The sequence below is a fragment of the Protobothrops mucrosquamatus genome, unplaced genomic scaffold, assembly GCF_001527695.2.
Source record: "Protobothrops mucrosquamatus isolate PMUCROS unplaced genomic scaffold, P.Mucros_1.0 scaffold97, whole genome shotgun sequence".
In the NCBI taxonomy this organism is placed as follows: Eukaryota; Metazoa; Chordata; class Lepidosauria; order Squamata; family Viperidae; genus Protobothrops; species Protobothrops mucrosquamatus.
This window is the reverse complement of record NW_015386472.1, coordinates 269,093-282,564: the sequence shown is the minus strand read 5'-3', so window position 1 is coordinate 282,564 and position 13,472 is coordinate 269,093. Positions and strand designations below refer to the sequence as shown.

The 13,472-nt window shown below is 46.8% G+C and overlaps 3 protein-coding genes across 4 annotated transcripts in view; 2 read left to right on the top strand and 1 right to left on the bottom strand.

The window, feature by feature from the left end:
- DLAT (dihydrolipoamide S-acetyltransferase) overlaps positions 1–5,951 on the top strand; it is a 12,591-nt gene extending 6,640 nt beyond the window's left edge. Inside the window, exons 9-14 of the mRNA XM_015812572.1 lie at positions 1,443–1,559; positions 2,499–2,606; positions 3,242–3,357; positions 3,515–3,677; positions 3,825–3,961; positions 4,060–5,951. Of these exons, the coding sequence (XP_015668058.1) occupies positions 1,443–1,559; positions 2,499–2,606; positions 3,242–3,357; positions 3,515–3,677; positions 3,825–3,961; positions 4,060–4,189 (771 nt within the window). The 3' untranslated portion in view covers positions 4,190–5,951. The remainder of the gene's footprint in view (positions 1–1,442; positions 1,560–2,498; positions 2,607–3,241; positions 3,358–3,514; positions 3,678–3,824; positions 3,962–4,059) is intronic.
- A 654-nt stretch (positions 5,952–6,605) lies between these two features.
- On the bottom strand, positions 6,606–9,465 carry PIH1D2 (PIH1 domain containing 2). Of its 2 annotated transcripts, XM_015812585.1 has the most exons (5): positions 9,174–9,465; positions 8,702–8,825; positions 8,282–8,527; positions 7,179–7,432; positions 6,606–7,082 (listed from the first exon to the last, which is right to left on the bottom strand). In XM_015812585.1, the coding sequence occupies exons 1-5, from the start codon at positions 9,354–9,356 to the stop codon at positions 6,939–6,941; spliced, it is 951 nt and encodes a 316-aa protein (XP_015668071.1). In that variant the 5' UTR covers positions 9,357–9,465; the 3' UTR covers positions 6,606–6,938. The 2 variants fall into 2 exon arrangements, with proteins under 2 accessions (XP_015668071.1, XP_015668070.1); XM_015812584.1 differs by having other exon boundaries at positions 6,606–7,432.
- Positions 9,466–11,260: 1,795 nt separating this feature from the next.
- NKAPD1 (NKAP domain containing 1) lies at positions 11,261–13,438 on the top strand. The gene is made up of 5 exons (XM_015812583.1): positions 11,261–11,329; positions 11,425–11,525; positions 12,021–12,179; positions 12,311–12,364; positions 12,933–13,438. The coding sequence occupies exons 1-5, from the start codon at positions 11,261–11,263 to the stop codon at positions 13,432–13,434; spliced, it is 885 nt and encodes a 294-aa protein (XP_015668069.1). The 3' UTR covers positions 13,435–13,438.
- Positions 13,439–13,472: the final 34 nt, after the last annotated feature.

Below are 13,472 nucleotides of genomic sequence, written 5' to 3'. Positions count from 1 at the left end.
AGCTGCCGTCGCGTCGAGCTATTGGCCGCCGCCGTATCAGGCCGCCGCCACATCTGGCCGCCGTTCTTCCTGGCCGTTCTTTCTGGCCATTAGGCCCCGAAACGTCCGGTCGGCGATTTCCCAGCCGCCAGGTCCCAAGTCCTCCGGCAGCCAGTACTCCCGGCCGCCAGGCCCCACATCGCCAGGCCCCGCGTCGGCCGTCCGCCGACCCTCCCGGCCGCCAAGCCCCAAGTCGACCGGCCTCCGGTGTTCCGATGTTCCCGGCCACCTGGCCCAAAAACGACCGCCAGGCCCCGAGACGACCGGCTGCCGGCTCCCCCCGGCCGCCCGGCTCCACTCTCCAACCTCGCCGCCAGGCCGCCAGGCCGCTCGGCTTCGTTCTCCTCGCCCGGCCTCTCCAACCTCTCCGCCAGGCCCCGGCCTCTCCTCGCCCGGTCTCTCCAGCCTCTCCGCCAGGCCCCGGCCTCTCCAACCTCTCCACCAGGCCCCGAGGCGACCCGCCGCCAGCCCGCCGTCAGGCCCCGTCAGGCCCCGAGACGGCCCGCCGCCGGTTTCCCCGGCCGCCCGGCTCCGTTCTACTCGCCAGCCGCTCCGCTCGTCCGCTCGTCCACTCGTCTGCTCGCCAGGCCGCTCCGCTCCGCTCACCAGGCCGCTCACCAGGCCGCTCCGCTCGGCTGCTCGGCTGCTCCGCTCTCCCCTCACGGCTCACGGCTCCGACCGGGTGGTCCAACTCGTCCTTTTCGCTCGCCGACCCTCTCCTCCTTCCAACTCCAGCCGGCGAGCACCCCCGGACCTTTCAAGGCTCCCCCATCTCCGCTGAGGACCCCGCGGAGACTACGGAGCCGAAAACAGTAGGTCCGCCATCCTCACACATGCGCAGGGGCAGGGAGAGGATTCTATCTCCTGCTTTGAGCCGGTGGTCTTTGCTAGGAACATGATGCAAACATAAATTTTTCACCTGACTTTCCAAAGGCTATTCAGTAGAGTTATACACTAGCAAATCTGCCAAGGATTTGCTTACTGCATTTCTGGTACTTGGCCTGTTTTGAGAAGGTGTGGGAGCCTGTGAGCTGCAAGCTGCAGGACAAGATCTGGCTAGGGCAAAAGTCTGCCCGCTTTTTCACTGTCATTGCCACCGTGGTGTCTTTTTTGCTGCCCCTTCCACAAATCTCCCAAGTTCTTTTTTTCTTTCCAATTGAATTGAGTTTCTTCGGCTGAAAACTTGCTTTCAAGCACAGGGGCTGTGATGCAGCAAAGGGAAGAGTTAGGAGTATCTTGTAGATTTGAGAAAATTTCACAGCAAGAGAGCAGGCAGGGGTCTTCGGTGCAGCTTTCAAACTCTTCTGGAATAACATGGAGAATCCTAAGCTCTCTTTCCATTCTGCCAGGCGACCCTTTGGTGCTTTTGGTGCTTTTTCATTGACGTGCTTGTATTCCCACAGGCCCCGGCACCGGGTGCGGTTCCTCTGGCTGCACCATCTCCCACAGTTGCAAGAGGAGTGGCTGCAGCTGCCCCCACAGGTGTCTTTACTGATATTCCCATTAGTAATATTCGAAAGGTAAGTCACAGCCCTTGGCGCCTCTCATGTCGTAGGCAGGCAGGCAGACTGAACAGTGTTTAACCTTGGCCTCTTTAAGATGTGAATTGAACTCCACACATCTTACAATGGTCAAGGGTTAGGTTAGGATATAGGTAAGGATGGATAGATGATGATAGATTAGATTAGATTAGATTTGATAGATAGATAGATAGATAGATAGATAGATAGATAGATAGATAGATAGATAGATAGAGAGAGAGAGAGAGATAGATAGATAGATAGATAGATAGATAGATAGATAGATAGATAGATAGATAGATAGATAGATAGATAGATAGATAGATAGATGATAGAGCTTTTGAGTCTGTGTTGACTCCTGGTATCTGCTTAGACAAGTTTCTGCAATTCTCATAGGAAGGTTTTTTTGGAAGTAACTTCTTCACTGCTTACTTCCTAAGATAGACTGGCCCAAAGTTAGCCAGCTGGCTCTGTGCCTAAGGCAGAACTAGAATCACGGCCTAACAGTTGTAGCCTGGTGCTGTAACCACTACACCAAAGTAGTGGTTAATTGAGACCCATGAAGAGGCTTTGGGATGACTTCTGTTCAGTCCTTGCAGAGGGTGGAGGCCAGGTTTTGACTTGGAGAATTTTCTTTGGAGTTGCTATGGGGGGGGATTTTAATCGACTTCCCCACTTTTTTGGGGGGGGGGCGCGGGCATTTGCATTCAAAATGTTAATCTGGAAAGAGGAGTAAGAATTAGCCAGAAATTGATTAGACAAAGCTGACATCAAGTACCAAGTATTTGGAGGTAATTTTTGACTAATAGTTGGGAATCTGCTTTTCTGGATATTTGAAAAATGGTGCACTAAAGCTCCCAGCTTTAATATGGTCTATATTAAAGCAGTTAACTTCATTTTAAGTAACGTTATCTAATTATGTGCATACTTTGCTTATAGGTGATTGCCCAGCGTTTGATGCAGTCTAAACAAACGATACCTCACTATTATCTCTCTGTTGATATAAACATGGGAGAAATATTGGTGCTGAGGAAAGGACTCAACCAGGTAACTTAATGATTGTGACTTATGCAGCAAATTGGATGCTTATGTGCATCTAACTCTCCATCCTTCCAATTAGCTGCGGATGTTCCCTCAAGTTTGCATTTCTAGGATTTCTGTCATTTCTGTAATCTGAGATTTGGAGAATGTAAGGGAAAGATAATTCATTTAAGGCTAATTCCATAAGAAAACACAAATTTTACAAGTATAATGAAGTGACACTTAAAATTGTGAAATCAAATTAAACCCTGTAGGTTTAAAAGTAAAGTAAAAGCATTTCTTTCTAGAACTTGCCTTTGAGAAAAATATGCACATTGTTTGGAAAGCATAGAAACAGCAAGTGTGAGTGGAATCCCAGGTTTCTTAACTGGGTCATTCTGGTTGCATAATCACAACTATTGTACTTCTGATGGCAATAGGATTATATACATCTGGCTGTTGGTTTTCTTGAATTAGGTGCCTTCCTAATATGTGAACTTCAGTTCCCAGAATTCCCCAGCCAGCTAGGACATTGCTGAAAATCCTGGGATTTGAAATCTATTGTTTCTGGAGGTTCCCCAGTTTTGAAAGAATAATTCTTTGGTAACTTTGCTCTCTAATCAATTTGACCAATATTTCTTCCCTTGGCTATTCCTCTGCAGGAGATGCCACAGAATACCAAGCTCTCAGTCAACGACTTCATTATTAAAGCTTCAGCTCTGGCCTGTTTGAAGGTGCCTGAAGCGAATTCTTCGTGGCTAGAAACAGTCATTAGGCAGTAAGTATACAGACGGTCCAGGCAGGGGTGAAGGTTTGGCTCCTCCTAGAAAGCCAGTTGGGCTATTATTAAAGAAGTATCTTGCAATATTTATTCCAACAGATTTTGTGAGTGGTTGCGGACTCTCCCCAATGGACACACACTTTCTGTCTTTCAGAAATCACGTAGTTGACGTAAGCGTGGCGGTCAGTACTCCAGCAGGGCTTATAACGCCAATTGTGTTTAATGCACACACAAAGGGGTTGGCCTCCATTAACCAAGATGTTGTCACATTAGCCAGCAAAGCGAGGGAAGGCAAGCTTCAGCCCCACGAGTTCCAGGTGAGCAACCTTCACTGAACTGTCTCTGCATTTGGGTGGCTCAAAGGAAACACTGTAGATTTGGTTATGATGCCTTTTCCTTTTCTAGTTCACAACACTCAACACCAGTGATTGTGCAACGGCCTTAAGGTGTGTGTTTCTTTACAGGGAGGAACCTTCACAGTCTCAAATTTAGGAATGTATGGCATTAAGAATTTTTCGGCTATAATCAATCCACCGCAGGCTTGTATTTTGGCAATTGGTGCCTCTGAGAAAAGGCTGGTCCCGGCAGATAATGAAAAAGGGTAAATGTTTTCTTTTTTAAAACAAAAATGTTTCAGTGGAAAGTCAGCATCTGTGCACGAGGAAATGCTAAAGATAGTATTTTCCCCTCTCTCCACAGGTTCGATGTGGCCAGTGTCATGTCTGTGACCCTCAGCTGTGACCACCGTGTTGTGGACGGGGCAGTGGGGGCCCAGTGGCTCGCAGAATTCAAGAGATTCCTGGAAAAACCAGCTACGATGCTGCTATAGTTTCTCAAGGACTTTGGCAACCTAATCGCTTCATTCTAAAGAAGCTATTTATATATCGAAGGGTTAGACTTTAAAAAAAATGTTTCCTTCTTTTATTTTTTAAAAAAAGTCTATAAACAGTGACTGGTAATTTTGATTTACCAGTCATAGAGATTTAAAGGTTCTGCGGGGGGCCTTCCGAAGCCAAGTACAGCTGCGCTCTATCTTATTCAGTGGATGAATTTGCAAACTTTTCCCCAGTTGTTGAAAATAATCATGTGTTGTAATGCTTCTGATCACAATGTTGCAGGGTATCACAGGCTCCTACCCACCCCACCAGCTAGATGGCTCAGCCTTCATTTTCAATAAAACTAGGGATTTGAATATGAAATAACAAAAAATGCAAACGTAGATGTAGCACAATTTAAATTTTCAGCAGAAAAAATCGACCCCTCCCCCCATGTGTTCTAAATACTGCAAAAAAAGATGGATCAGAGCAGTTGACATTCTAACTTTGCAAAATTCAACTGTTAGACTTTCCAGCAACGGGAATCCTTTTAGCGCACTGCAAGAGAAAATGAATGTTTGAGCCACACCACCTAAACTGAATGGCTCTTTGAAATCCTTCTGACGATTTGCCTTATGTGAGTTTCCGTAATTTAAGCATGTGTTGTTTTGCTTCCTTTCTAGGTCAGTAAATGCTGTTTTACTCCAAGCAGAAGTCATTTGTTAAGGGAACTGGTGAAACTGGGTTCAATTAAAGATAAACAACATATGGACTCTCATTACAGACTCCACCATAGGCTTCTCCCCCCGCTTAATGGTCTAGGCTGGGCAGTCTGGGACTTTTGTCCCATTAAAAGGAACGTGAGAGTGCATTTCCATCATTTAAGCAAGAGTTGTGTACAGGAATGTTAAAAAAACCTTTCCTATTGCGTTTTGAGTGTGCAGTCTTGTGAAATGTCCTATCCCGCATGCGAAACTGCTGTTTCCCATGCAAAATGGGCTGTCTTAAGCAGGAAGCACTCCAGAAGTTCTCAAAATCAGCCCATATTGCAGCTGCACCTGGGCCTCTAGCAGCCTTGCATTTGAAATGGGACGTTGACCTCAGAATAGCTGAAATAAAAACTTTTGCATGCCCCTAATTGTATGAAAGGAGGAAAACCCCGGTGCCTTGTTATCAACTGGCCCAACCAGATGTGAATTGTGCTTGAATTCCACTGAAATCAGTAGGACAATTAGGCCCCATTCTTTCAAATTCAAAGAAATCAGAACCACATTTTTACTGGATCTGGTTGCTGTTCTGGAACAACTTTGCTTTCTTGTCCATCCCAGGCTCAAGAGAAACAGAATTTCATAAGTCATATAAATATGTACATCTTTGCTAGAAATGGAATTTCTTTTAAAAAGGGCCCAGTCACGTTTTTAATTGTGTCCTAGGTATACAGAGACGCTAATGGGAAATGCCTCTTGTTTTCCAAGGAGAAGCTAATTTTAAAAGGTGGATCATGTAACTGCTAAGTGATGTGACCTGAGCAGCCAAGTAGACCATTACCCGATTCACCCCATGTTAATCTGTATGTCACCACTTCATTAAATATTGTCTCTTGTCAATTTGCGCTACCAAATCCACTACAAATATATACATGCAATTAAATATTTTTTTTCTGAGAACCAATTTGTTGAGTTGGTTGTAATTCAACCATTTGGAAACAAAAGTGCTTAAAACATCTTAAGTTGGTAACAGATTGGCATTAAAGGTTTGATGTTCTTTAGACTGCTATTCCTTTTCCGGGCTGCTGTTTTTTTGCTTAGCTGTGCATAGACATTGAATATAATGATTTGGTGAGCAAAAATGGATAAATGCCATTATCCTGTCAAGTGGGAAGGCACTTAGTTTCTCAATTCTGGAAGGCCTCTGCTGCTAACTCGAGTCATTTTCAATGTTTTTAGCAATTTATTTTTTTTAATCCAAGTGAACCAAAAGGTCGGAATGTTCCTTTGCAATATTTAGCACTTGAATGAGCCTTTTGTAAGGAATCACATCCCTTCAGTTGTGTCCGCAGGGTATAGTCAATATGGCAGCCATAACCGGATCAAAGTTATGCCCATTTTTATTTGGGCATAACTTCAAACGTACAATTGTGGATGTCATTTTGAATGCTTTGTCCACACCTGCAGATAGCGCTTATTTCTTTAAGCATTCTTTAAATTTTGAAAGGGTTTTTATGTTAAAATGGCAAAATAAATGGGAGACTTAAAAGAAGCAGTTAGAGGAACAAGTTGGCTTTGGATTAAAAAATGTTCCACCCATACAGTATTTTCCCCTGCTTCTCCAAGAAAATGTAATCTGACCTCTGAGACTACAGGAATTTCTCTGAACTGTTAAAAAATAATTCAAATCCATCAATGATTGAAAAGACATTTTTTTCCTTTATTGTTTTGGTTAATGGGGGGAAATAAGATACAGAGTTCATTTATTTGTTAATCTTTTACAGTTAAACTGCAGCAGAAACTATGCCTTCAAAACAGCCCTCAAAGTAAATGTTAAAACGTGTATTTAGGGGTGCATTTTATCCTGGGTTTTTACATTCCTCAAAGGCAGCAAGAATTTTAGCCTTAAAACTCAGGAATACAATATAGTAGAGGCATGTAACCAATACACTTAATATTAACCTGTGTAAAATGCTGAATAGGAAGTGCTGGACAAGGAGATGAAGTTTATCAAGAGAAGGGGAGAGGGTGTATTCCCAGACCGTATCAGATAATGTCATTTCCCCTTGTACACAGGCATTCTGACGAGCAATATTCCTTTCTTCTTATAAAACGTTGCTGATGTTGCTTCTTCATCCACAGACACTGGAAGATCCACCTGCAGCCTGTATTTTTCAAGGCACTCGACCAAGACATCATCCTGAAAAGACGATGCAGGGAGACATCTGAGATTCAAATGGGGCTGGCTGGCAAAACTGGAGGGGTGGAAATAATATGCAATTTGTAGCTGCCTCACCTTAGAGACATTCAAATTACACTCAGACACACCGCAAACATCTGGCAGTTCAATTCTCAGCTCAATTTCTAGGGGTTCCTCATCTGCATCCTTCTTGGTGGTCATTTCGTAGGCAGGTTTGTGCACCTCTGGCTTGTCTGTAGTGGAAATCTCTTCAATTAGATGCTTTTTGGAAGCTGTGGGGTTCTCTGGCGGCAGAATAAGGCCACTGCTGTCTTCGGTCATGAGACTTCGCAGTTGGTTAGGTGTCACTTCTTCCCAAGAGGATTTTCAGACACAAGAGTTTAGACAAATAAGTGGAGCGCATTGCTACAGAACAAAAGCATCATTACATGGCAATAGCACTTAGACTTGTAAACCGCTTCACCATGCTTTACAGCCCTCTAAGCGGTTTACAGAGCCAGCATCTTGCCCCCCAACAGTCTGGGTCCTCATTTTACCGACTTCAGAAGGATGGAAGGCTAAGTCAACCTTGAGTTGGTCAGAATCGAATTCCCGGCAGTGGGCAGTGAGTTAGCCTGCAATACTGCCTTCTAACCACTGTGCCACCAGGGCTCCTGCCTCTTCTCCCATTTTCATTGTTTGCAGTGATGTTTGCAGTTACGGTCTGCTAAAATTGTTAGCTGATGACAGAAATCTTAGCTGCTACAACTGTGCAGTTAATCATATATGGAAATGTAACACACTTCTGTATGATGTTCACGCACGCTTTTCAACGCTTGTCTGTAGAGAAAGCCATCCCATCCATTTCAAATAAAGAGGACAACTCTTTAGGTAATACTTGCCAAGTGCAATGTTTTATAGATACTTTTATTTTTTACATTTCTATATTACCCTTTCATAAGGGGACAACTAGAAACAAATTCAGTGAAGAAAAATATTTCCCAATATTGACAATTGTCAGGCAGCAAGTGCCCACTTAAAAAGGATGTTTTTTCAGTGCCTTATGAAAAACTGGTGCAAAATACCTTCAGGAAGCAGCATATTCCTATAGTGGGGGGCCATGTCCCTCTTCTCAGAGATAAAATCCTCAGAAGGCTCCCTTTAAATACATAAGATGGGTAGGATAACCCCCCCCTTTGGAGTGGCACCTTGAACGTTACCTTTGTTGGAGTTGCTCTGGGACACAGCCAAGGGGGGCTGTTCTTTTCTCAGGCTCTCCCTCATCCTTTCAAGGCTTCCTTTCAATTTAAATTTTGCCACGCTCCAGGAATGAGACAAAGTGACGTTGAAATGCTCCTCAATGTACTTGAGTGATATGTGGATCAACTGATCCTTCTCTGGTGGGTTATCCTTGACTCGCTCAAGAACGGATGGATTGTATGCGATGTCAAGGATGCTGTAGATCTCTATGAAAAAAGCAAATACAATTTATTCTTTCCTCAAATATAGCCTGACCCGAGTTTACGATTGGACTAACTGAATTATGTAAGTTTCATTCCTGAAGGAACAAAGCAATATAATACCTCATGTCAGCTTGTAGAACTTATTGCACTAACTGAGATTTTGTAATAAGAGATTACCTGAATTATCTGATAGCGTCTCCATTTTGCCAGCACTCAACAGAATTGGCTCTAAGGGTGACTTGGGAGCAGGGATCCTATTCCAACTGCACAGATTTATGAATAGGCAGGTTTTGGTGGGTTCCTATGAGAAAAGCACAAGGCAAAATAACCATCAAAACATTACATGATTTATTAAAACACACACATTCATATAACTGACAATCATATTCACTGCAAGCAATGTCTACTGCTCTTATTGACTGAAAAAGTGATGGTGCATCTGGAATATTTTCACTGTCTTATTGCCTGATGCAAACAAGGAAATAGTAAATTGTGAAGTAACATTACAAGAGAGCACTTATCAAATGCACCAATGTACACACTGTACATTATTTTCAAGTCAAAGGAAGGCTTGGCATTCTGCTAAGAGGAGAAACTGTATCTGGCCCTTTATGTTTCTTCGCTGTTGCTCTGCTGAATGTTGTCCTACCGAGATGCAGGTCTTCAGGCACAGCCATGGCTCTGGGGGAGCATAATGCTGCTTTGCTTCCTTTAATTGCTGCTGCATGAACTGGCGGTAACTTCCAGGGTTGTTCTCCGCCATGTCATCCAGCATCGTCCACAGCTGAGTTGCTTTGCTCAGCATCTCCTCCGAGCTACGAAGAGCTTCCATGGCTGCTCCTTAACAGCAAAAAGATGCTTCTGTAGAGGCCGTCACACCAGTAACTGAAAATACTTCAATCTGAAGTTCCTCGGTCATGCAGGACCTCTCTTGCTGATGTTAAACCTAACTGGATAAAGACAAAAGCAGATTTTTTTTAGAAGTCCTGTTGTCCCTTTAAAGGCTTTCTTCATTAGCTTCTAACATAAACTGAGTTAGGCTATCAGGCTGTGTGTTACTTTGGCAGGCCTCCTGGTCTAGTTAAAAGCCGAGCCAGATGGTACAGAAAGGGGACCTTTCTTTTTCCCTTGGCCTCTCCTTGGCACGAAACAAAACACAAACCCCACCATTAATCCTTGGAAAGGCAACCATTATGGGAAAAGTGATGAAGGGCAGTCAGAGGCAGCCAGATTTGTCTCCAAGCGGGCAGCAATGGAGGTTCTCTGCTGACGGCTGCCCTCATGGCATTCCTCTTTCCCATCCAGCCAAGATACCTTTGGGGCAAGGCTTTTCCTCCTTGGCTACTTTAAGAGGGGTGGACTTCAACTCCCAGAATTCTCCAGCCAGCTATGATGGCTGGGGAATTCTGGGAGTTGAAGTCCACCCCTCTTAAAGTGGCCAAGGGGAAAAAATAACTGCTCCAGAGCCTTGACCTGGGCATCATTCATGGTTCTAGGTACGGTGCCCCACTTGCCAGGGCTTTGTACAGCCCCTGCGCCCTCCTGGCATGGATCTGCACGCGGGCCACCTGTTGAAGAAAGAAGGGCGGCCACGGACGGCTGCGGGGGGAGGCTGCGGGGGGAGCCCCCCCCCTGCCCTCGCCCCAGCCGATTGGGATGGCTCTCCCAGCGACGTGGCCCTGGAGGCGAAGGCGCACGAGCGGTGGGACTCCCAGCCCCATCATCCCCAGCCGAAGGGCGGCAGGTGCGACGAACTCCGCATTACCGGTGGGTCGCCTAGGCTACGGCCACGGGCTCCGCCCCTTGGCCGCCGTTGCCAGGCGACCGCCGGTCGCCATGGCAGCCCCGGAAGCGGGCCGGCCGGAAGTGGCTCCGTCGCCTTCCGCCGGTCGGCTCGCTCGGCCGCGCTGGCGGGTTCCGGGCCTGGGCCAGCCACGGTGGCGGCGCGGAGCCAGGCGCGCTCCCGTCCCGGGTCCGGCGGGGAGGGCCAGAGAAGCGGCGGCAGCACGCGGGACCTGGGCGGCGGAGGGGCGGCTTCCCGCCGGCGCTGGGTAGCCTCCCGTCCCTCGGGTGGCACGCCCGCCCGCCAACCTCGCCAGGTGGGTCTCCGTGGCGCGGCGGCCCCGCGAGGATGGTCGGGGATCCGGCCACTAAGTGACCCAGGCTCCCCGCGGCGCTCGGCGGGCCAGAGAACCGCGTGGCTGACCTGTGAGGGGGTCCCTGGGCTGGGCCTGCCCGCCTCGGCGGTTGCAGACGGTGGCAGAGAAGGAGCCCTTTCCCCCTCTTTTTCCTCCTTGGTTTCTTTTCTCTTTCCTTTCTTTTTCCTTCCTTCTCTTTTCTTTCCTCCCTCCACTTCTCTTTCTTTTCCGTTCTTCCTTTCCTTCCTCTTTCCCTTCCCCATTCCTTCCTTTCCTCTCTCCGTCCTTTCCTTCTTTCCTCTTCTTCTCCTCCTTTTCCTTTCTTCTTTCCCTTTTCTCTTTTCTCTTCCTCAGTCCTTCCTTTCCTCTCTCCCTCCTTTCCTCCCCTCCCCTTCTTTTCCTTTCTTCCTTCGTTTTCTCTTTCCTCTTCCTGTTCCTCAGTCCTTCCTTTCCTCTCTCCCTCCTTTCCTTCCTTCTCTTTCTTTCCACTTTCCTCTTCCCAATTCCTTCCTTTTCTCTTTGTCCTCCCTCCCTCCCTCACTTCCCACTTTCCTTCCCTCCAGGGCATTTTCTTCGCGGCCTGTTGGGTGCAGGAAAGATGTCCCGCGTCCCCTTGGGAAAAGTCCTTTTGCGGAATGTCATTCGCCACACTGACGCCCACAACAAGGTAAGGGGCCGGGTCGCTCCTCCTCGCTGTTCCCGTAAGCAAAGCAGCCTGGCTTGTATCTTTCCTCAGTGCCTTCCTTTGCCCCTCCATCTCAGATCCAGGAAGAGTCAGAAATGTGGAAAATACGGGAGATGGAGAAGCAGAGCCAAGAGATACGCTGGGGCAAACACGAGAGGGCTCTTCTGAACAGTTCCAGGTAGGATTTGAACATTATTAAAGCTACACCACTCACAAACAGCTGGCAGTGCCTGCCTGCACCTTCTTCTTGGCTGTGCCTTCCCTGCGCTCGCTTCCCTTTGTGAGAGGCTTGGCCCTGCCGTCCCGTTCATGCCAATCTGGCTGCTCACTCTGTCCCTAAAACAGAAGCGAGTCTGGCCATTTGAGTCCTAGCCTTTGTGAAACAGGGAAGGGCAGAACTTCTGTTTCCCTAAAGACTATAACTTTTAGAAAACAATAGAGCCGCCTCTGGGTCAAAAAGTGGCAGTCCTGCCTTCGGGAAGAATGCCAACTTTAGCGAGAAGATTTTTAGTTCAGCCAAAGTGGTGAATCTGGTCCCTTGGTTTATGCAGCTGGATGTCTGCAGGATCACTGTGGTGGGGGTGGGCAGTGTGGTGGATCTTGTTTCTGACTCCTCCTGCTAGAGAAGCTTTCCCCACAAAGCTTACCAGCCCATCTCCCACGGCCTCTGCAGCAGCCGGATGCGTAGCGATGGGTTTGATGAGGACAGCCAGCAGAACAGCTGGAGGACAAGGAACATGCCAGTTATGGCAGTGACCATTGAAGACGACCTTCGACATGCCCGCTACTGGAACAAGAAGCTCTACGAATGCGAAGCTAACATGCCGGACAGGTACCGTCCCATAAATGGAAGGTTTCCAATAATAAAAAAAAGACAACGGGTCTCTGTTCCAGTGATGTTTCTGCATAAAGAGGCTATGTGTAATCTTCAAGTGCTTGTTCCTTTTTTTTAATTTTTTACAGATGGGGTCACAGTGGCTACAAAGAGTTGTATCCAGAAGAATTTGATACAGACAGGTAAATCCTTAAAGTACCAAAATCCTAAATGGTTTCCTTTGGATGTTAAAATAGTCCAGGCCTTAAATGTATGCATTCTGTTTGCTCTTTTCTTTACTGTCAAAAACTTTTGCTTCTATACTAGATATAATTTTCCCATCGCACTCTGGAGAAAAATTGGATATTTCAAATTACCCAGATTCAGACTCTGGTTTATGGTTTTGTTTTCTCCACTAATTTAAATTTCTATATAGAGCAGCCCATGAGTTGATGGACATTACCTTCTACCCACAAAGCCTTATTGAATCTTCTTTGATTACTAGGATAGGGCAGAGACATCTGAAATACACCACAAATGGCTTGATAAAGTTTACTTCACCTCATTTTGTCCAATAGGGTCCCCAGTTTTTAAAATCTGAACTATAAGAAATGTCATTATGAAATGTTAACTGGGCTTAAGCATTTGCAGTCGTGGCTCATCTGAAAGATTAGAAAACATTAAAAAAACCACAATTGTTACTTTTTTGCGAGTTTTTAACTTTCAGAAAAGGTATCCCAAACTGAAACGCATCCTGGTTGTGTTTTGCAGTGACCGGGAACCAGATGAACAAAACTCCGTGAATGGAAAAAGAAAATCCCAGTCAGACAAGCAGAGTTCTGCGAAGCTGCACAAAAGGAAAAAGCCCAAAAAGTCACACAAAAAGAAGCAGAAAAAGAAGTCTCACAAGAAGAAAAAGAAGAAGAAACGAGAGGAGCCGCCGAGCACAGGGGCAGCTTCTTCCCAGGAGTCCGAGTGTTCGGAGGGAGAGCCCCCCAAGAGGAGGAAAAAGCGCCACGCCAAGGGCAAGAAGGCCTCAGATGAGCCTCCCGCCTCTTCCTCGGATCCAGGCAGCGGCTCTAGCAAAGCCAGCAGCTGCCTCTCCAGCCACTCTGCGGACAGTGACTCAGAGAAGCCGGCCAGGAAGAGGCGGAAACGCCAGGCTCCCCTGCCCGACAGAGCAGGGGACAGGGCACCGGAGAAGCGCAGCAAGAGGAAGAACTGGAAAGTAGCTGCTGACGAGAACTCCGAGGACAGCTCAGAGGAGGATTAGAACCCAGCTCTGGGTGGCTTGACTGGCTCCAGGACAGA